Source organism: Scardinius erythrophthalmus (assembly GCF_964197995.2).
Source record: "Scardinius erythrophthalmus genome assembly, chromosome: 9".
Classification (NCBI taxonomy): Eukaryota; Metazoa; Chordata; class Actinopteri; order Cypriniformes; family Leuciscidae; genus Scardinius; species Scardinius erythrophthalmus.
In genome coordinates this window covers 1032501-1055161 of record NC_138229.1, presented here as the reverse complement: position 1 = coordinate 1055161, position 22661 = coordinate 1032501, and the positions used below count along the sequence as shown (strand labels likewise).

The 22661-nt window shown below is 40.1% G+C and overlaps 1 protein-coding gene across 1 annotated transcript in view; it reads left to right on the top strand.

Annotated features, from left to right (window-relative positions):
- LOC308696683 (receptor-type tyrosine-protein phosphatase mu) overlaps positions 1-22661 on the top strand; it is a gene marked incomplete at its 5' end in the record, with an annotated part of 223988 nt that overhangs the window by 103049 nt on the left and 98278 nt on the right. The window contains 4 exons of the mRNA XM_081375579.1: positions 8565-8873; positions 11590-11699; positions 18036-18237; positions 19759-19861. Of these exons, the coding sequence (XP_081231705.1) occupies positions 8565-8873; positions 11590-11699; positions 18036-18237; positions 19759-19861 (724 nt within the window). The remainder of the gene's footprint in view (positions 1-8564; positions 8874-11589; positions 11700-18035; positions 18238-19758; positions 19862-22661) is intronic.

Here is a 22661-nt window from a genome sequence, read left to right as displayed (position 1 = left end):
CATATATATATTACACTTATATATTACACATATATATATTACACTTATATATTACACTTATTTATTACACTTATATATTACATATATATATATATATTACACTTATATATTACACTTATTTATTACACTTATATATTACACTTTTATATATTACACATATATATATTACACTTATATATTACACATATATATATTACACTTATATATTACACTTATATATTACACTTATATATTACACTTATTTATTACACTTATATATTACATATATTACACTTATATATTACACTTATTTATTACACTTATATATTACATATATATATATTACACTTATATATTACACTTATTTATTACACTTATATATTACACTTTTATATATTACACATATATATATTACACTTATATATTACACATATATATATTACACTTATATATTACACATATATATATATTACACTTATATATATTACACTTATATATTACATATATATATTACACTTATATATTACACTTATATATTACACGTATAAATATTACACTTATATATTACATATTACACATATTACACAAATATATATTACACTTATTTATTACAGTGAGCGCTCAGTCGCTGATATTCTGAAGGTGATTTATTAAAGATCTTCAGTGTTAATGTGACGCTGGAATGAGATCAGCTCGAGTTCAGTCTGATGTGTTGAAGGTCAGGGGTCACGGGGGGTCACACTTTAACATGAAGGGAATCGGGTCGTTCCCCGCGACCCCAATCACTAGAGCGACGCCGTTACCATAGCAACCGGGCGCCGGATCGATCCTCGAGTGTGTGTGAGCTATTGAGCATCATCCGTCAGAAGCATACGTGTGTGTTACGTGACTGAGACACGTGGTGTATGTATGAAAACACACACACACACACACACACACACACACACTCACTCACTCACACACACACACACACACACACACACACACACACACACACACACACACACACACACACACACACACACACACACACACACACACACACACACACAAACACACACACTAACTCTCACCATCAGCTAATTGAATAATTTCACTGTGACATTTAGATGGAACTATTAGCGGCTGTTTGTCATTACGGCTTGACATTTAAATAACGTTTTCTAAATTATCAGCACATTATCGGCTTCTGTTCATCCTAACGTCTCACATCACCGTAATCATGCGAGTACATGACACGCTTACAGACGAGAGAACGACAGAAGCGTGTGTGTGTGTGTGTGTGTGTGTGTGTGTGTGTGTGTGTGTGTGTGTGTGTGTGTGTGTGTGTGAGTGTGAGTGTGTGTGTGTGTGTGTGTGTGTGTGTGTGTGTGTGTGTGTGTGTGTGTGTGAGTGTGAGTGTGTGTGTGTGTGTGTGTGTGTGTGTGTGTGTGTGTGTGTGTGTGTGTGTGAGTGTGTGTGTGTGTGTGTGAGTGAGTGAGTGAGTGAGTGACACAAGTGAGTGAGTATGTGTGAGTGAGTGAGTGTATGTGTGTGTGTGTGTGTGTGTGTGTGTGTGTGTGTGTGTGTGTGTGTGTGTGTGTGTGTGTGTGTGTGTGTGTGTGTGTGTGTGTGTGAGTGATTGTCAGTGCTGTTCCTGGCATGTGTTTTTGTATGGTTAACTTTTGCATTTACTGTGAGAACCGTGTCGAATGATTCCCTCCCTCTCGGACTCGCCCCATCACTGTGTGTGTGTGTGTGTGTGTGTGTGTGTGTGTGTGTGTGTGTGTGTGTGTGTGTGTGTGTGTGTGTGTGTGTGTGTGTGTGAGATCCGTCACTGTGGGCCACTGATAGTTATGGAAATACTGGGATTTTAAAGCTCCATTTTCTGGATGAAAATCTTTGAACGGAGACTTCCGGCATCCCTCGTTCCTCTCACACGAGTGTGTTTCAGAAGCAGACAACGGCAAACATATTTATGAATTCCTAAAAATTAAAACTGAACAAAGCATTAATAATAATCATAAATGTTTCTTGATCATCAAATCCTCATATTAGAGTGATTTGTGAAGGGTCATGTGACACTGAAGACTGGAGTAATGATGCTGAACATTCAGCTTTGATCACAGGAATAAATTACACTTTACTGTATATTCACATAGAGAACAGATGATTTACATTAGAATAATATTTCTTTACACTATTCTATTTTGATTTAAGAATGTTTTAGATATTTGTTCTGGAAAACAAGACTAAAATACTGAGTAAAGTAATTGTTTGCAGTTCATCAGTTAATGCTTGTTGAAAAAAAGTGAAATATTTGTATTTTTATTATTATTTGCTTGAGTTATTCAAGACCTTCAGACTGTGATTATACAGGAGATTTTTAGATAAGTGTGTTTCACATCAACACAGAAGGACCGAAGAGCGCTCGAATCGTGGCACTGAAACTCGGGTCACATTTCACTCGCTTTCTTAAATAATCTCAGAAATCATTCTGTGTTTTCAGCCAATTGTCCAAGAAATCAATAGCTTTTAAAGCTGCGCTTGATGCACACACTGTTCCTGCCTTTCGCCTTTTGTAAAGCACAGAAATCAATGTCATACTTTTTAAAATCATTTGCTGAACTTAGAGAATTGTGAAAAGGATAAATGTGTTTGTGTTTCTCTGATATCGACCTCGAGAATTAGAGTCACTCCGTCTTTTTACCCGCCACTCGTTCTCTGTGGCGTACGTGAGCTTTCGTGAACACTCACACACACACATACACACACACACACACACACGCGCGCGCGCGCGCACACACACACACACACGCACGCACGCACGCACACACACACACACACACACACACACACACACTCACACATTCACAGGCGGCCACACACACACACACACACACACACACACACACACACACACACTCACACACACACACACACACACACACACTCTCTCTCTCACACACACACACACACACACACACACACACACACACACACACTCATATGCACTCACAGACACACACACGCACACACACTCATATGCACTCACAGACCCAAACACATACACACTCACTCTCTCACACACAAACACACACACACACGAACACACTCATATGCACTCACAGACACACACACGAACACACGCACATGCACTCACAGACCCAAACACATACACACTCACTCTCTCACACACAAACACACACACACACACACACACACACACACACACAAACACATTCATATGCACTCACAGACACAAACACACACAATGTCGTTGTTGTGAATATGATGATGAAACACATTCAGAGACTTTACATCTCTTTCCATATCAAACTTCTGTCACGTTCCTCTGTCTTTGCTGTTTGTCCTCTGTTGTGTGTGTGTGTGTGTGTGTGTGTGTGTGTGTGTGTGTGTGTGTGTGTGTGTGTGTGTGTGTGTGTGTGTGTGTGTGTGTGTGTGTGTGTGTGTGTGTGTGTGTGTGTGTGTGTGTGTGTGTGTTTGGTTTTTATCTGCATCTTCAAGTCTGACTTCCTTCCATTTGCATTTAATCATTTAGCGAGCTTTCTGCTGTCAGGTGTGAAGAGTCAAGGACGAGGATTCGAACACACACACACACACACACACACACACGCTGCTAACACACACATTCATTCTCATGCTAAAGTTCCTGTCATTGCAAGAATCCACCTGAGGCTGAATAATAATAACTGCATTTATTAATATTATAAGCAAAAATATCCATTTAGTGTATTACACTACTGTTCAAAAGTTTGAAATAATTAAGATATTTTTTTAATTTATTTTTGTATAAAGTTTCTTCTGCTCACCAAAGTTGCATTTATTTGATAAAAAAATACAGCAAAAAAAGTTAAATATTATTATAATGTAAATCATCTGTTTTCTATGTGAATATACAGTAAAGTGTAATTTATTCCTGTGATCATTACTCCAGTCTTCAGTGTCACATGATCCTTCAGAAATCACTCTAATATGAGGATTTGATGCCCAAGAAACATTTATGATTATTATCAGTGTTGAAAACAGTATTTTTCATTCTTTGATGAACAGAAAGTTCAAAAGAACAGCATTTATTTGAAATAGAATCTTTTGTAACATTATGGGCCCTATTTTAGCGATCTGAAACGCAAGTGTCAAGCGCGAAACACAAGTAACTTTGTGGGCGGGTCTCGGCGCTGTTGCTGTTACACCGGCGGGATAAATGAGTCTTGCGCCCGACGCAAATCTAAAATGTGTTGGTCTGAAGTCGCTTCATTACTCATAGGTGTGGTTTGGGCGTAGCGTGAAATAAACCAATCAGAGCGACATCTCACATTCCCTTTAAGAGCAGGCGCGCTTGTTCCATGGCGGATTGCTATTATAACGGCGGATTTGCCAGGAGCGGTTCACAGCCGAGGAGACCGACGTTCTCGTCAGGGCCGTAAAACACAGAGAAGTGACATTGGGGATGGAGAAACACACCCAGATTAGCTTCGGTTAAACAGGCGTATGATCATTACGGTAAATTTGATTTATGCCTATTTTTTCACATCTTTATGGACACAACAATGATTTCCCTCGTGTGGAATATTGTTCCTTGTAATAATGTATGTTTTTTTGCGTCTGTGTAGATGAGAGAAGCAAAGTGTGTGTGTGTTGTGCACACGCTACATTGATTATGGCCAAGCATGCGCCCTTAAAATAGCCTCTGAATAACATGTGCAACGCTCCACTGACTTTAGACGAGGTTTCTCCTGGTCAGTGGAGGAATTGTTTTCTGAAACTGCAAAATAGCACCAGGGAACGTTTGCGCCGGAACACGCCTCCTCTTTTCCCTGAACCGCCCCCGGGAGCGCAAGTTCATTCCCTAATTTACCGACGTGCGTCTGTGGAGGGAAGAGTCCGCTGTGCGTCGGGAGCAGAACAGGAATGACACATGCGTCGCTGTATGAAGTCAGTTGCGCTGGTGCAGGATAGGGCCCAATAAATGTCTTTAATGTCACTTTTGATCTTTTTTGTTTCTTTCTCACCCCACACGTTTAAATGGTAATGCATCACAAAAATGTTTCCCAACTGTTTTCAATGTTGATAATTATCATAAATGTTTCTTGAGCATCGAATCATCATATTAGAATGATTTCTGAAGGATCATGTGTGTGTTTGTGTGTGTGTGTGTGTGTGTGTGTGTGTGTGTGTGTGTGTGTGTGTGTGTGTGTGTGTGTGTGTGTGTGTGTGTGTGTGTGTGTGTGTGTGTGTGTGTGTGTGTGCGAAAATTGAACCCTGACTGGATCAAATAGGAGGGAAAATGTAAAGTTCCAGAGAAATGGACTTCAGATTGAACTGTGAATGGAAATTGATCCTATTAGGGTCTTAAACTCCGTAGAGAGAGAGAGAGCGAAAGAGAGAGTGAGAGAGAGAGAGAGAGAGAGAGAGAGAGAGAGAGAGAGGGAGGGAGAGAGAGACAGAGACAGAGAGAGAGAGAGAGAGAGAGAGAGAGAGAGAGAGAGAGAGAGAGAGAGAGAGAGAGAGAGAGATTATATGTTTTAATGCAGTAAAGGCTTTCAGAAACTACAGAAGATATTTTCAAAATATCAAAATATTAACCTTGATCATCCATTAACTTGATCAAACAAAACATTATAATCACTGTAAAGATGTTAATTCCCATCAGAACTGAACAGATCTTTAAAATGAAAGGCCTTCAGAAACAGAACAGGAATGCAAAATATGAGCATAAAACAAACATAACATAAACACACTGAGAGACGCTTAATAGCAGAAACTGAAGCTGACGCTGTTGTTCATGTTTAATACTGTAAAGCTGAAGATCATGTGACCCTCATCTGTTCTCGATACGCTGTGATCATATGACCCTCACCCGTTCTCGATACGCTGTGATCATGTGACCCTCATCTGTTCTCGATACGCTGTGATCATGTGACCCTAATCTGTTCTCGATACGCTGTGATCATGTGACCCTCACCCGTTCTCGATGCGCTGTGATCATGTGACCCTAATCTGTTTTCGATACGCTGTGATCATGTGACCCTCACCCGTTCTCGATACGCTGTGATCATGTGACCCTCACCCGTTCTCGATACGCTGTGATCATGTGACCCTCACCCGTTCTCGATACGCTGTGATCATGTGACCCTCACCCGTTCTCGATACGCTGTGATCATGTGACCCTCACCCGTTCTCGATACGCTGTGATCATGTGACCCTCACCCGTTCTCGATACGCTGTGATCATATGACCCTCACCCGTTCTCGATACGCTGTGATCATGTGACCCTCATCTGTTCTCGATACGCTGTGATCATGTGACCCTCATCTGTTCTCGATATGCTGTGATCATGTGACCCTCATCTGTTCTCGATACGCTGTGATCATGTGACCCTCACCCGTTCTCGATACGCTGTGATCATATGACCCTCACCCGTTCTCGATACGCTGTGATCATGTGACCCTCATCTGTTCTCGATACGCTGTGATCATGTGACCCTCATCTGTTCTCGATACGCTGTGATCATGTGACCCTCATCTGTTCTCGATACGCTGTGATCATGTGACCCTCACCCGTTCTCGATGCGCTGTGATCATGTGACCCTAATCTGTTTTCGATACGCTGTGATCATGTGACCCTCACCCGTTCTCGATACGCTGTGATCATGTGACCCTCACCCGTTCTCGATACGCTGTGATCATGTGACCCTCACCCGTTCTCGATACGCTGTGATCATGTGACCCTCACCCGTTCTCGATACGCTGTGATCATGTGACCCTCACCCGTTCTCGATACGCTGTGATCATGTGACCCTCACCCGTTCTCGATACGCTGTGATCATGTGACCCTCACCCGTTCTCGATACGCTGTGATCATGTGACCCTCATCTGTTCTCGATACGCTGTGATCATGTGACCCTCATCTGTTCTCGATATGCTGTGATCATGTGACCCTCATCTGTTCTCGATACGCTGTGATCATGTGACCCTCACCCGTTCTCGATACGCTGTGATCATGTGACCCTCACCCGTTCTCGATACGCTGTGATCATGTGACCCTCATCTGTTCTCGATACGCTGTGATCATGTGACCCTAATCTGTTCTCGATACGCTGTGATCATGTGACCCTCACCCGTTCTCGATGCGCTGTGATCATGTGACCCTAATCTGTTTTCGATACGCTGTGATCATGTGACCCTCACCCGTTCTCGATACGCTGTGATCATGTGACCCTCACCCGTTCTCGATACGCTGTGATCATGTGACCCTCACCCGTTCTCGATACGCTGTGATCATGTGACCCTCACCCGTTCTCGATACGCTGTGATCATGTGACCCTCACCCGTTCTCGATACGCTGTGATCATGTGACCCTCACCCGTTCTCGATACGCTGTGATCATGTGACCCTCACCCGTTCTCGATACGCTGTGATCATGTGACCCTCACCCGTTCTCGATACGCTGTGATCATGTGACCCTCATCTGTTCTCGATACGCTGTGATCATGTGACCCTCATCTGTTCTCGATACGCTGTGATCATGTGACCCTCATCTGTTTTCGATACGCTGTGATCATGTGACCCTCACCCGTTCTCGATACGCTGTGATCATGTGACCCTCACCCGTTCTCGATACGCTGTGATCATGTGACCCTCACCCGTTCTCGATACGCTGTGATCATGTGACCCTCATCTGTTCTCGATACGCTGTGATCACGTGACCCTCATCTGTTCTCGATACGCTGTGATAATGTGACCCTCACCCGTTCTCGATACGCTGTGATCATGTGACCCTCACCCCTGTTCTCGATACGCTGTGATCATGTGACCCTCACCCGTTCTCGATACGCTGTGATCATGTGACCCTCACCTGTTCTCGATACGCTGTGATCATGTGACCCTCACCCGTTCTCGATACGCTGTGATCATGTGACCCTCACCCCTGTTCTCGATACGCTGTGATCATGTGACCCTCACCCGTTCTCGATACGCTGTGATCATGTGACCCTCACCCGTTCTCGATATGCTGTGATCATGTGACCCTCACCTGTTCTCGATACGCTGTGATCATGTGACCCTCACCCGTTCTCGATACGCTGTGATCATGTGACCCTCACCTGTTCTCGATACGCTGTGATCATGTGACCCTCACCTGTTCTCGATACGCTGTGATCATGTGACCCTCACCTGTTCTCGATACGCTGTGATCATGTGACACTCACTCGTTCTCGATACGCTGTGATCATGTGACGCTGTATTAGATGGATTCTGAGACTCTGAGACTCTTTCATCTGCTCTTCTCGTCTGATTGATGCTTTGATCCTGGAGTGGCGGATATGAGCTTTCAGACCCAGAGAAACGGGTTTCAGTGTGTGTGGGAGTGTGTGTGTGAGTGTGAGTGTGCGTGAGTGTGTGTGTGTGTGAGAGACCCCGTCTGTCCTGACTCACAGTAAGACACTAACGGTGTGTGTTCTCCCTCAGAGCCGATGCACGGCCCTCGACAGCTGAAAGAGTGTGTGTGTGTGTGTGTGTGTGTGTGATGGCATCCAGACCTGACTCACTCACAGTAAGACACTAACGGTGTGTGTTCTCCCTCAGAGCCGATGCACGGCCCTCGACAGCTGAAAGTGGTGGACATCAAGTCTCGTCAGGTGACGGTTCGCTGGGAGCCGTTCGGCTACAACGTGACGCGCTGCCACAACTACAGTCTGACGGTGCAGTACCGGTCCCGAACCCGAGCCGGAGCCGGGGCGAAGGAGGAGAGTAGGGAGGTGTCGTCAAGCTCCACTCCTCAACACACCATACACAACCTCACGCCCTTCACCAACCTCAGCGTCAGGATGGTCCTGCGCAACCGAGAGGGAGTCAAGGAGAGTCCCGAGATACACGTGCAGACCGATGAAGATGGTGAGGGGGAAGCTGGCATAAACTATATACAAATTAGATGTACATATATACACCCATATATATATATATAGTTATAACTCTGAGGATGTGTTATATATATATATATATATACAGTCGTGCTCAGAATTAATCATACCACTGGTAAATATGATCAAAATGGCTGTAAAAAATAAATCTGCATCGTTTATCCTTTTGATCTTTCATGCAAAAAATTGTCAAAAATCTAACCTTTCATTGAAGTAAAAGAATTTAAAGTGGAGGTGAAATCACACTATGAAATAAATGTTTTTCTCCAAAACACGTTGGCCTTCAATTCTTTTACTTAAATGAAAGGTTAGGACTTTGCCAATTTTTTGAATGAAAGATCAAAAGGATAAATGATGCAGATTTATTTTTTACAGCCATTTTTGATCATATTTACCAGGGGTATGATTAATTCTGAGCACGACTGTATAAATGTATGTGTGTGTGTATATATAATATGGGGGATAATTATAATATAATAATATGAAATATAAATCAGTATATATAGCTACAAATCTGAATATATAGTCATAATTCTGAATATATAGTTACAAATCTGAATATATAAATGTAATTCCGAATATATAGTTACAAATCTGAACATATACACATAAATACAAATGTGTAGTTATAAGTCTGAAATATATAGTTATACTTATAACTGAATATATAAATGTAGATCTCAATATATAGTTATAACTCTGAATATATAGTTACAAATCTGAATATATAAATGTAAATCCGAATATATAGTTACAAATCTGAACATATACACATAAATACAAATGTGTAGTTATAAGTCTGAAATATATAGTTATACTTATAACTCTGAATATATAAATGTAGATCTCAATATATATTTATAACTCTGAATAAATAGTTACAAATCTGAATATAAATATAAATCCGAATATATAGTTATAACTCTGAATATATAGTTACAAATCTGAACATATACACATAAATACAAATGTGTAGTTATAAGTCTGAAATATGTTATACTTATAACTCTGAATATATAAATGTAAATCTGAATATATAGTTATAACTCTGAATATATAGTTATAACTCTGAATATATGAATATAAATCCGAATATATAGTTATAACTCTGAATATATAGTTACAAATCTGAATATATAAATGTAAATCTGAATATATAGTTACAAATCTGAACATATACACATAAATACAAATGTGTAGTTATAAGTCTGAAATATATAGTTATACTAATAACTCTGAATATATAAATGTAAATCCGAATATATAGTTATAACTCTGAATATATAAATGTAATCTGAATATAGTTACAAATCTGACATATAAATATAAATCCTGAATATATAGTTATAACTCTGAATATATAAATATATATATAAATCCAAATATATAGTTAGAATTCTGAGGATGTGTTATGTATATATGTGTATGTATATATATATATTTATTTTAGTTTTCTTTTTATTTCAGTTTTTTATAGTTTATAACAAAAACAGTTTGGTTACAAACATTCTTCAAAATTCATCAAAATATGAGCCAGATATATTCTTGATTTATTTTATTTTTTTATCCATTTAAGTCCCACTAGAACTGTTTATTCTCTAGACCTTTTTGAGAACTTTGTAGAATTCTAAATCTTTAGATCTTTAATTCTATAAAGCTTTAGCATCTGTGTCCCAAAAACACTGATCCGAAGAACCTCTGAAACATAAAGAACATTATTTATGAACCGTATAACTGAATAACCGGATACAGGCTTCTCCTTGAATAGAAGTGGGTGCTTTTGCTGGATCTGAGGAACAATTGAAGAAGCTTTAAGTTCCCCAGCACAGTGTCTTTAGTACTATATAGCCACTGTATTTCTATGAAGAGCCCATTATATCAGGTGCTGGAGTGAATGAGCTGCTCAAATGCTCCATTGGATAATTCTCATCTTATTTGTTCCTAAGGGTGAATTTCTTCCAGTACGGTGAAGCGCTGACATTTAGCTTGAATATCTAATTGCGTCCCCCATTAGCAGAGCTCTTCTGATGGAATAAACATGAATTTTTTTTTGTTTCCTGAGATCGGCAACCTTTATAAATAATTAGACACCTGGGCCGCATCTCGACTGGATGTTAAACACACACGCGCTCTTTGTTCTCGTTCAGAGTTGGTGTCAAGTGAGACAGACTTGAGGAACGTTCCTGCGAGAGGATGAAACGATAAACAAATGAGTAATAATCTCTCACAGACACACACGCGTGTTTGAAGGAGGAGATGAACAGCATCTGAGGGGATTTTGTGTGTTTCTGTGCATTTATGGCTTGAAACCAGTGACTTAAAAACAATAATGTGTGTGTGTGTGTGTGTGTGTGTGTGTGTGTGTGTGTGTGTGTGTGTGTGTGTGTGTGTGTGTGTGTGTGTGTGTGTGTGCGTGCGTGCGTCTGTGTGTGTGTGTGTGTGTGTGTGTGTGTGTGTGTGTGTGTGTGTGTGTGTGTGTGCGTCTGTGTGTGTGCGTGTGTGTGTTTATATGTCCGTGTGTGTGTGTGTGTGTGTGTGTGTGTGTGTGTGTGTGTGTGTCAATTTGTGTCTGTGTGTGTGTATCCGTATGGTAAATATAACAAAATATTACAGCTACAGAACATCGTACGCATGTGAAGAGCTGTTGTTGTTGCTGTGTTCTGATCCGTTGTGATGTCACTTCCTGTCAGTGCCGGGTGAAGTTCCTCTGGATTCCATCCAGGCCAGTGTGTACGAGGAGAAGATCCTGCTGAAGTGGAGAGAACCGGCTCAGACCTTCGGCATCATCACTCAGTATGAGGTGAACACACACATTATCACTTTAAAGTCTCAACTTTCAAATCTTGTCATTTTTTAAGAAATTCAAACAATAAATACAGTTTTGTGGCTCTTTAATGTGTGGTGACAGATCACTGAAGATCATCTCTTCCTCTTTACTACTAGCGATAGCACAAAATAATCATGAATGAACATCAGAAGGTATGCTTTAAGACAGGGGTCACCAAACTAAGGCCCGCGGGCCGACTCAGGCCCGCCACCCCCCTTTGACTGGCCCCCCAGCCCCTCTGCCCCCCACTACTTGAACCGGCCCTATGAGGCAATCCCCAAAAGTCGTCATGGACGGTACGTCATGGTATGGGCGTCACAGTTTGGGGCATACATTTACACGGAGAATACACGGTATAAAAATAAATAAAACTTGCGTGCAATTTAATTAATGTAATGCGGAACTACTGTTAGATACGCGGATTCTTAGGGACACCTAATCTGTAGCTCCGCCTTAGCTCTGAAGCAGGCTGCGGTGTAAAGATTGCAATGCTGGAATATGTTGAGAGAGAGGTGTGGGCACGATCGAAAAGTCGTAAAGTGTTTACTTATATTTGTGTGTGTGTGTGTGTGTGTGTGGCGCGGCCGCGATCGAACAGTGGAAACATAAAAACATACTCCGTCATTTAGTTTATGCAGGACATCATTCAAACTACAAAGTTTTTAAGTTAGGCCTACTGTTAATTACATTTTTAAGGAAAACAAATATATTAATCTGAAATGTAGCATATTAATTTTAAATTAATTCAGGTACAATTACCAAACATATCAAGGTATTTTTATTAATTGAATTAATGAACTAATTATATAAAACTATTGTCAGTGCACTACAAATAAACTGGTTCTATGCCTTTACTTTATTAATAAAACTTATTTAAAAAAAAATACAAGGCTTAAGACATTTATTTTTCTTTTGGTGGTCCAGCCTGAGACATGCACAAGCCTTCTGCATTTTTGTTTTGCTTTTCCCTTCATTGAACCCAACCGTGATGTCTGAACCGAGAGGTATGAACCGAACCGTGACTTCTGTGTACCGTTCCACCCCTAATAGAGAGTGCAGAGTTTTCAAAGAACAGTGGACCAACGATTATTTGTGAAGAATAACTTTAAATAAAACAAAGTGTGAAGACTCGATTACAACTTTTGCAAACCACTAGTAAAGACAAATATGTGCCAGGAATCAAGTGTTGATATAGTAGTGGGGATATAGTAGTGGGGATATAGTAGTGGGGATATAGTAGTGGGGATATAGTAGTGGGGATATAGTAGTGGGGATATAGTAGTGGGGATATAGTAGTGGGGATATAGTAGTGGGGATATAGTAGTGGGGATGGCTGTGCCAGGCTAGTAATCTCTACTACACAATGAGGCCTGCTGGTGGTCATTTTGTTCTGGGTCACACAATTCTATGTTATATAGCTGACCCGGCCCCGGCCCCCCATCACAGTCAGGAACGATAATGTGGCCCCCAGAGAAAAAAGTTTGGTGACCGCTGCTTTAAGACGTCAATACACCACACCACACAATAGAAGTCCACCAACGTTAATCTACTATCTCTGTCTGGTTTGAACATAATATCTGCGTTACGATAGGTCAGATTGCCTGTCAATCAAACTCCTGGCGAAGGGTGAAATCAAACCTTTTTTTCAGAATTTAGTTGTAGGAAATTACTAGTCATCCAATTTTTCAAATCAACTATGCATTCCGTTAGTTTTGTGATTTGGTACAGTATGTTTCGTCAGGTCGCGAAGAAATATAGAGCTGCATATACGGCAAAATATGATTTTTTACTTAGTATTTTTGTCTTGTTTCCAGTCCAAATATCAAAAAATTCTTAAATAGATAATAGAAGCCATTTGCAGATCATTTTGCTTGTTTTAAGCAAAAACTCACTTTTTTCATAAAACAAGATATCTTATATCATTTTAGTAAATGTTTCTTGGATTTAAGATATTAGATATTTGGACTAGAAACAAGACAAAAATACTAAGTAAGAAAAGCATTTTTTTGCAGTGTATCATCAGCGTAACAGTGGAAACTAGCACCATGTTTTCCAGTATCCCCCAAGGGTAGCATGTACAGAGTGTGTGTGTGTGTGTGTGTGAGGGTAGCATGTACAGAGTGAACAGCAGTGGTCCTAGTGCTGAGCCTTGTGGTACGCCATACTGAACTTGTGATCGATAAGACATCTCTTCATTTACTGCTACAAACTGATAACTATTTAAAAGAACGTTGTGGTCGATAGTGTCAAATGCAGAACTAAGATCGAGTAACACTAATAGAGAGACACAACCACGATCGGATGATAAGAGCAAATCATTTGTGACTCTAATGAGAGCAGTCTCAGTAGTCAAGTCAAGTCATCTTCATTTATATAGCGCTTTTAACAATGTAGATTGTTTCAAAGCGGCTTTACAGAGATACAAGGAGAGTTTAAAGTAACAGAGATTGTTTTGGCTTTATAGCAGTTCTTGAATAAAGTTATTTTCCAGCTAAAGTTAATTTGATTGATTCACTTCCGTCGTAACGATCATTAGTTATTAACTTAGGGGCCGCTAACACGACACCGTTTTAACAGGAAACTCTACACAGACTTTAAACGTGAAACCTGTGAGAATGCTGATGGCGCACATGCGTATTACGAGTTCAGTCTATTGGTATGTGCGTTTGAATATATGTGTGCAGGCGTGTAATTCCCTACAAACCAAGCCTTAAAAAACTACTTGTCTGGCCTTAACATTTTGCTACAGAATTTTATCACTTCGGGGTAGACACGCAAACCGAATTTTCCCGAAAGCGCTTTATCTGTAGAGTGGTAAAGGGATCCTCCATAGGGAGAGACTAGTTGGCACTTTAGCACCCCACTATGACATCGGGTCCAGGCGCAGGTCCTTCTTCAGATCTGGAGTGTGTGTGTGTGTGTGTGTGTGTGTGTGTGTGTGTGTGTGTGTGTGTGTGTGTGTGTGTGTGTGTGTGTGTGTGTGTGTGTGTGTGTGTGTGTGTGTGTGTGTGTGTGTGTGTGTGTGTGTGTGTGTGTGTGTGTGTGTGTGAGTGTGTCCAGGCGCAGGTCCTTCATCAGATCTGGAGTGTGTGTGTGTGTGTGTGTGTGTGTGTGTGTGTGTGTGTGTGTGTGTGTGTGTGTGAGTGTGTCCAGGCGCAGGTCCTTCATCAGATCTGGAGTGTGTGTGTGTGTGTGTGTGTGTGTGTGTGTGTGTGTGTGTGAGTGTGTCCAGGCGCAGGTCCTTCATCAGATCTGGAGTGTGTGTGTGTGTGTGTGTGTGTGTGTGTGTGTGTGTGTGTGTGTGTGTGTGTGTGTGTGTGTGTGTGTGTGTGTGTGTGTGTGTGTGTGTGTGTGTGTGTGTGTGTGTGTGTGTGTGTGTGTGTGTGTGTGTGTGTGTGTGTGTGTGTGTGTGTGTGAGTGTGTCCAGGCGCAGGTCCTTCATCAGATCTGGAGTGTGTGTGTGTGTGTGTGTGTGTGTGTGTGTGAGTGTGTCCAGGCGCAGGTCCTTCATCAGATCTGGAGTGTGTGTGTGTGTGTGTGTGTGTGTGTGTGTGTGTGTGTGTGTGTGAGTGTGTCCAGGCGCAGGTCCTTCATCAGATCTGGAGTGTGTGTGTGTGTGTGTGTGTGTGTGTGTGTGTGTGTGTGTGTGTGTGTGTGTGTGTGTGTGTGTGTGTGTGTGTGTGTGTGTGTGTGTGTGTGTGTGTGAGTGTGTCCAGGAGCAGGTCCTTCATCAGATCTGGAGTGTGTGTGTGTGTGTGTGTGTGAGTGTGTCCAGGCGCAGGTCCTTCATCAGATCTGGAGTGTGTGTGTGTGTGTGTGTGTGTGTGTGTGTGTGTGTGTGTGTGTGTGTGTGTGTGTGTGTGTGTGTGTGTGTGTGTGTGTGTGTGTGTGTGTGTGTGTGAGTGTGTCCAGGCGCAGGTCCTTCATCAGATCTGGAGTGTGTGTGTGTGTGTGTGTGTGTGTGTGTGTGTGTGTGTGTGTGTGTGTGTGTGTGTGTGTGTGTGTGTGAGTGTGTCCAGGCGCAGGTCCTTCATCAGATCTGGAGTGTGTGTGTGTGTGTGAGTGTGTCCAGGCGCAGGTCCTTCATCAGATCTGGATACGGCCTGGATCCGGCGGACTGTGGGAAAACCTCGGGATAAAAAAAACACTAATATCGTAGCGTAGATGCCATTCTTCTTATGATGTAACGAGTACATCAGGATTTATGGGAAGTGTTCCCGGTTCCGGCTGACCTGATCTATGCATCCTAACATTGAATTATAGAAGTCTATAATGTGTTATGTGAATGCTAGGTCAAAGAGATGTGTCTTTAGTCTAGCTTTGAACTGACAGAGTGTGTCTGCTTCCCGGACAATGGTAGGAAGACTGTTCCAGAGTTTTGGTGCTAAATAGGAGAAGGATCTAGTACTATGGTACGGTCTAAATCCTGACTGGAAATCCTCAAGATATCATTTCTTTCTAAAAAAAGGAACATAGTTGGGAGGATACTGCCTTTTCTAGTATCTTTGACAGAAAAGGTAGATTCGAGATCGGCCTGTAAGTGACTAATTCTGTAGGATCAAGTTGCGTTTTTTTAAATAAGAGGCTTAATAATAACCATTTAAAAAAATGTCGGTACATATTCTAATGACATTGATGGATTAATGATATTAAGAAGAGGATCTATGACCTCTAGAAGCATCTCTTTCAATGGCTGTGTGTGTGTGTGTGTGTGTGTGTGTGTGTGTGTGTGTGTGTGTGTGTGTGTGTGTGTGTGTGTGTGTGTGTGTGCGCGCTACTGATCACATAGTCAGACGGGAATAACCGTAGACTCAACTGTCCAGCCTTTGATTTGACAGTATCAAAGAGTTCAAACTGAGACTCTCTGACGGGCCGTGATTTCAAAAGGACAGTTTGGGCTTTTTTTCCTCTTATCAAGGGAACCTGATCCTTCCTTTCCTTTCTTTTTTCTCTCGCTCTCTCTCTCTCTCTGATTCTAGACATTCTGCTCTTGTATATTTCCAGTGAGATTTCCCGTCCTCAGATTCTCCGTTCCTGTCCGATGACGTCAGTCTGATCTTCAACACACATCCCGAGTCTCTCGCTCCATGCAGTGATATGAATCTAATAGCTAATAGAGTTTATGAAAATCCCGAAATCAGGAAGTTCTCGAATGCGCCGCTTCATTAATGCCGCTCATCTTCAGTGTAATGAACAAAACCCTTCAAATACGAGAAGCAAGACGCTTTCACACTTTTCCCTGCTCTGATCCGCCACAAGCGCGGATGTTGTTATTGATTTCTTTATTTCTTTATTGCCGGTTGATAATTGAAAAGGCCCTTGAAGCATTTCAGAAATAATAGAGTGGAATCATTTGTTCGGTCGACGCTGGAATTGATTTGAGTGATGCTAACATGTAGATCTGCCCTCGACTAAACATTTTTCTAGTCGACTAGTAGTCGTTCGTTTTAGCCATCAGTCGCATTATATTAATAAGCCATCAATCATAATAATGCCTTTAATTGCCTATATAAAATACGTATGGCCTAATCAGCGCACAAATTCAAATTCAATGATTATGAGTGTGTTGTGAAAAAAGCAAATGAGACTTTCTAAACATTTTAATCATTTATTGGTAATGTTTTCTATGTTTTTGGCTGTAGAGATTAAGTCATGATGCTGACTCGTCATCTCCGCCTATATGCACGTTTCATACGGATTACATAATCTGAGAATATTTATTTTCCCATTTGAATCTGTTCATCCAAAAGTAGACATGTCAAGCTTTCTATAGATATATTTCTCATGTCTGTGAGGCAAGTGTACGCTGAGCTTCGGTTCATGTATGTGATGTGCTCCAGTTCACTGACACCGAATTGACAGAAAGCGTCCTTATTTTACAAAAGCACAACGTTTTGCTGTTATTATGAGTTTACAGAAATAAAAGTAGAGCCTTTACAGCTCGCATTACTCTCATCTGTATGAGCGAGAATGACGTAGTATTTTAAGTTAAACTCAAGCAATGTATGTCATGCAGTAAACGCTTCACAAATACTAATAATAATAATATTATAATTAATAATAGCGCACATTTATCTATGTTTACATTAAGTTGCTGCTACTTACATATTTGAAGTAAAAAGCCATATTTAAGGTCGATGAATGAAAGGTGAATGATTGGATTTCCAGATCTGTCCGTGATTTCGCCACTTTTTCATGTTTTTTTTTTCTGCGACTAAACAACTAATTAAAATTTTGGTTTAAAACTATTAAAAGGGTTAGTGGACTATCAGCGGGCAGCCCTACTAACATGCGTGTTTGTGTTCCCAGATCTCCTATAAAGCCGTCAGCTCCTTCGACCCAGTGCTGGATCTGTCTAACCAGAGCGGGAAAGTGGTGAAGATGGGGAATGAAACCAGCCACGTGTTCCTGGGTCTTTATCCGGGCTCCACATACTCCTTCACCCTCAGAGCGAGCACCGCTAAAGGCTTCGGGCCGCCCGCCGTCACACAGGCCACAACCAAGATCTCAGGTCAGGATCGCTTGTTCATTAATCTGAAACAGCATCTAAAACTGACCAATCATAAGCCATTCAAGTAGCCTGGTTGCCGCTCTTTGTGTGTGTGCTTTTTTGTACTAGTTACAGTAGTTTGTTAATGTTTTTAATTAAATATTTTGTATTTTTAGGGGATTTTATGGTACTAAATTATATTTACGCTCCATTTATAATCCATTTATTCACTTTTTGAGCATAGACTTGAAAATGTTATTTCCAACTTTGCTTTAGAGCGACAGACTGAAGTTTGATCTCTTTTCAAAGACGACACTCGGCAGATTATTGCTGAAGCGAAAAAAGTTTTAAAAAGTGAACTTAAAAAAAGTAACAGAATTTTATGTTTATTGTCATAAAAAATGCACAAAAATACTATTTTCAATTTTTATATGAAAAATATATCTTCAAAAACATGTTTTTACTTTAAAACTGCTAGAAAATCAAAGTACTAAATCTAAACAAGTTGTGTTCAAAATCTGAGCTTGATATCTCCAGAAATGATCTCTCAGTGAGATGTTGTTCGGCTGCAGTACCAAACGCTTCCACTAGAGGAAACTCGTCTCATTCATTTCCAATGCGCTCATTTCTGACCGCGAGGAGCTCAAGTGGGACTATTTTTATCAGGACCATTTAACCTGTTCGAATCATGTCCATGATTTTTTTTTTTCAAAACCTTTACCAAGTTTCGTACCCTTCCGATAAAGACATTTAAAAAAAAAAAAAGCATAACATAAAATTTTCCAGTCAGAAATGAATTTAAAGCACCAGAGGGTTAAAATTTTGAGTTCATTGAAACCGTTTTCCATGTTCATCTGCTGTGTGATCATGAAGAAGCTCCAGTTCTTCTCTATATCAGTGTCAGTGTTCCTGAACTCCTGAAACGCCTCCATTGTAGTCTTGAGTTTCTTCCGGGAACACGTCACAATATTCCTCATTATTATAATTAATGCGCAGAATAAAGGGGCGGGGCCTGGTTGAGTTAGTCAGTAGTGTGTTAAACTGGCGGTTATGGTAAGGGGCGGGGCATTTCCCAAACACACTCAAAGCGCTCGACCAATCACAACACACTGCTCCAGCCGACCAATCAGAGCACAGTGTGCTTTTCAGAAGGAGGGGCTTCATAGAGACAGGAAGTAAACAGAGCGTTACTGACAGACTGGGAAGAGAGGAGCCGCAACAATGGAGAATATGAGGAGAATAATCAACATTACAGCAGGAAAACCTGTTCTAGTAGAGCCTGAAAACATCAACTTCCTCTTTTATGCAGTGAAAGATATTAGTTTAATGAACAGAAACTCAAAATATTATGTTAGCTGAACAACATTAGTGACTCTAAGATTATTTACCAAAAGAAAACAGTAACACTAGTTATTTGTGTTAGCCTAGTAATGAAACAAAGACATCAGTGTTTGTGTTCTTGCTTCATAACTCCAGTGATTTGAGTTGCTGTTTTAAATCATTTGAACGATTCGGCTTGTGTGTGTGTGTGTGTGTTTGCAGCTCCGTCGATGCCGGCGTACGATCAGGAGTCGCCTCTGAACCAGACGGACAGCAGCGTCACGGTTGTGCTGAAACCGGCCCAGAGCCGCGGAGCTCCTGTCAGGTACAAACTATAATAATCATACATTTTTATATGTGTGTCCCTGGATCACGTCACCAGTCGCGAGTCTCACGGGAATATCTGTGGCAATAGCCAACAATACATCGTATGGGTCAAAATGATCGATTTTTCTTTTATGCCAAAAATCATTAGAATATTAAGTAAAGATCATGTTCCATGAATATATTTTGTACATTTCCTACCGTAAATATATAAAACATGTATTTTTGTGAGTGAATGCTGCACAATCGTCAACATAAATGAACAACTTTAAAGGAGATTTTCTCAATGTTTCGATTTTTTTGCACTCTCAGATTCCAGATTTACAATAGTTGTATCTCAGCCAAATATTGTCCTATCCTAACAAACCATACATCAATGGAAAGATCATTTATTCAGCTTTCAAATGTTTCATGATGTATAAATCTGTATTTAAAAAAAAATCACCCATGTGACTGGTTTTGTGGTCCAAGATCACATATGTCAGATAAAACACTTAAAACAATTTACAAGCAGCAATAAAAAAAAAAGCAACAAACAAAAAAAAGCTTTACAACCAATAGGAGATGCATATATGATATCACCAGTGTGCCTGCCTAAAAGTTGCGTTTTCAAACGAGATTTAACGAGATTACAGCTGATCTGCTCTCAAAATGTGTCTCAAAAAAAGAAACAATCCTGTTGTTTTTGCACAGAAACACCGTCAGCTTTGATTGGCTGAACAATACTGTATAAAACAGTAAACATATTCACAGAACAACCTGTAAATTTGAATATTTAAAACTGTAATTTACAACAAAAGATTACATTTTAAACCACTAGTAAATCCAGCAGTGCTTTTCTGTTGAATCAGCAAGGCTACGCTAAAATCTGTTCAGTTCCTTTAACATGAAGAGAAAACCAGCAGAATTACTCATTCACATCATGTGTCTTCCTCTGCACTGTCAGAGTTCATCATAACTTTTCCACAAGCTGAAGAAAAAATACTAATATATAGAAGCTGCACAAATGCAAAACACACACGGCATTAAAATGCACTAATTCCTTCAACAAAATAAGATATAAACCTGCAATGTGCATAAATGAAAAACATAATTCATTTTAATTATTTATTTTAACCACAGTTTTTTCACTGTAAATTACAGTGAGATATAAAACTGTAAAGTGCATAAATGATAAAAAATAATAATAATAATTAAGAAGAAACATAATTATTAAAATGAAAAGTATGGTCCGGTCTTGGGAAATTGACATCTTCACCCTTTAGTCAAATATTATTAAAGATTTTGTTGACACATTGTGTAGTTGTGCTTGGATTTGTAATAATAACACAATGAAATATAATGCAACATAATTTTGTCCAAACTTTGAATGCATGCAAAAACAAGAGAGAACCAACCAAATATTAATAACTGATTATGTTGTAGTCGATGTTTGCTTTTTCCTCCCAGCTTTTTGTTTTTCTATGCATTTTTTTTTTTTGCTTTGTAAAATAAAAACTGAAGCTGAAGTTTGATTTTTATTTCTATAATTTTGTCAGATTAAGTTCAACCAAATTTAGTGTTTTGTTCTTCCCTCATATTTAAAATATTTTAAAAATATTACTTGTATACTAATATATACTTATAGTGTCATTAAAAACAAATATACACTCCAGCCGCTACATTAAGATGATTTCCGGTACATTTAACAGTATTTTACTGTAAACTTGCATGAATAGATCTATTACAGTTTTCCATATAGTAGAATTAATTGTTTAACCGTAGCATTTTTACAGTCATCATTAGTCGTATCTTACAGTGTGTGTGTGTGTGTGAAGCGTGTGTGTGTGTCTGTTCTCTGCCGGCTGTTTTGATGGTATTTTTCCTGCTGTATTGTTGCTGGATTCCTCCGAGTGAGTCAGTCTTTGAAGCGGAGAACAAAGTGTGTGTGAGTGTTCAGAGCGCGTCCCTGAACCGCTTTCATGTGTTTCTCCTGCCGGTGTCACATCGGCCCCTGAACGTCCCCGCGCTCAACACACACTCGCCGGCCCTCGTTAGCAAACGCCTCACGCGCTCAGGTGAACGTGTCCGGGAACTTTCAGCCACAAATCAAAACAAAAATCCCACTTTATAGATTTGCATCCTGTAAATGAAGATTTCTGCATTATTTTTGTGACATCTAAAGCATGAATCTTCTTTATTGTGTCGTATATCTGAGAGAAACGCTTCAGGAACGAGAACAGATGTGGGCGGGGCTTGATTGTGTCTGTGAGGAATTGATTGGATGGTTGTGGTTTGCTATTGGCTGATCTCATGTGAGTGACAGGTTGCCCCGCCCACATCATCAGAGAAGAGATGCTGCGAGAGGAACTTATTCTGATTATGATTACCAGGAATATGAATTTAACACAATAATAATGTGCACTGATAAAGCATTCATAATAAACCCTGCAGATTCCCTCTTGATTCCCACAGACACATTTAAACAGGTTCAGTAAGAAGGCCAATATTTGATATGGTTGATATTGCTTTGCTGCTCTTCATTATGATTTATTATTTAATGTTTAAATGGCAAAAAAAAAAAAAAAAAAAAAAAATTTATGCTGGTCTAAAACCTGACAGCGCTTGTCAATGTGAAAATGATGGCCAATCAAATCAAAGTAGGCGGGGCTTTACTGATCACAGATATACATTTTATATATATATATATATATAATCATATATAATATATTTCATTTTAATTATTTTGTATATATAAATGCACACATGCATGTATATATTTAAGAAAACACAAACTTTTATTTTGGATATGATTAATCGTA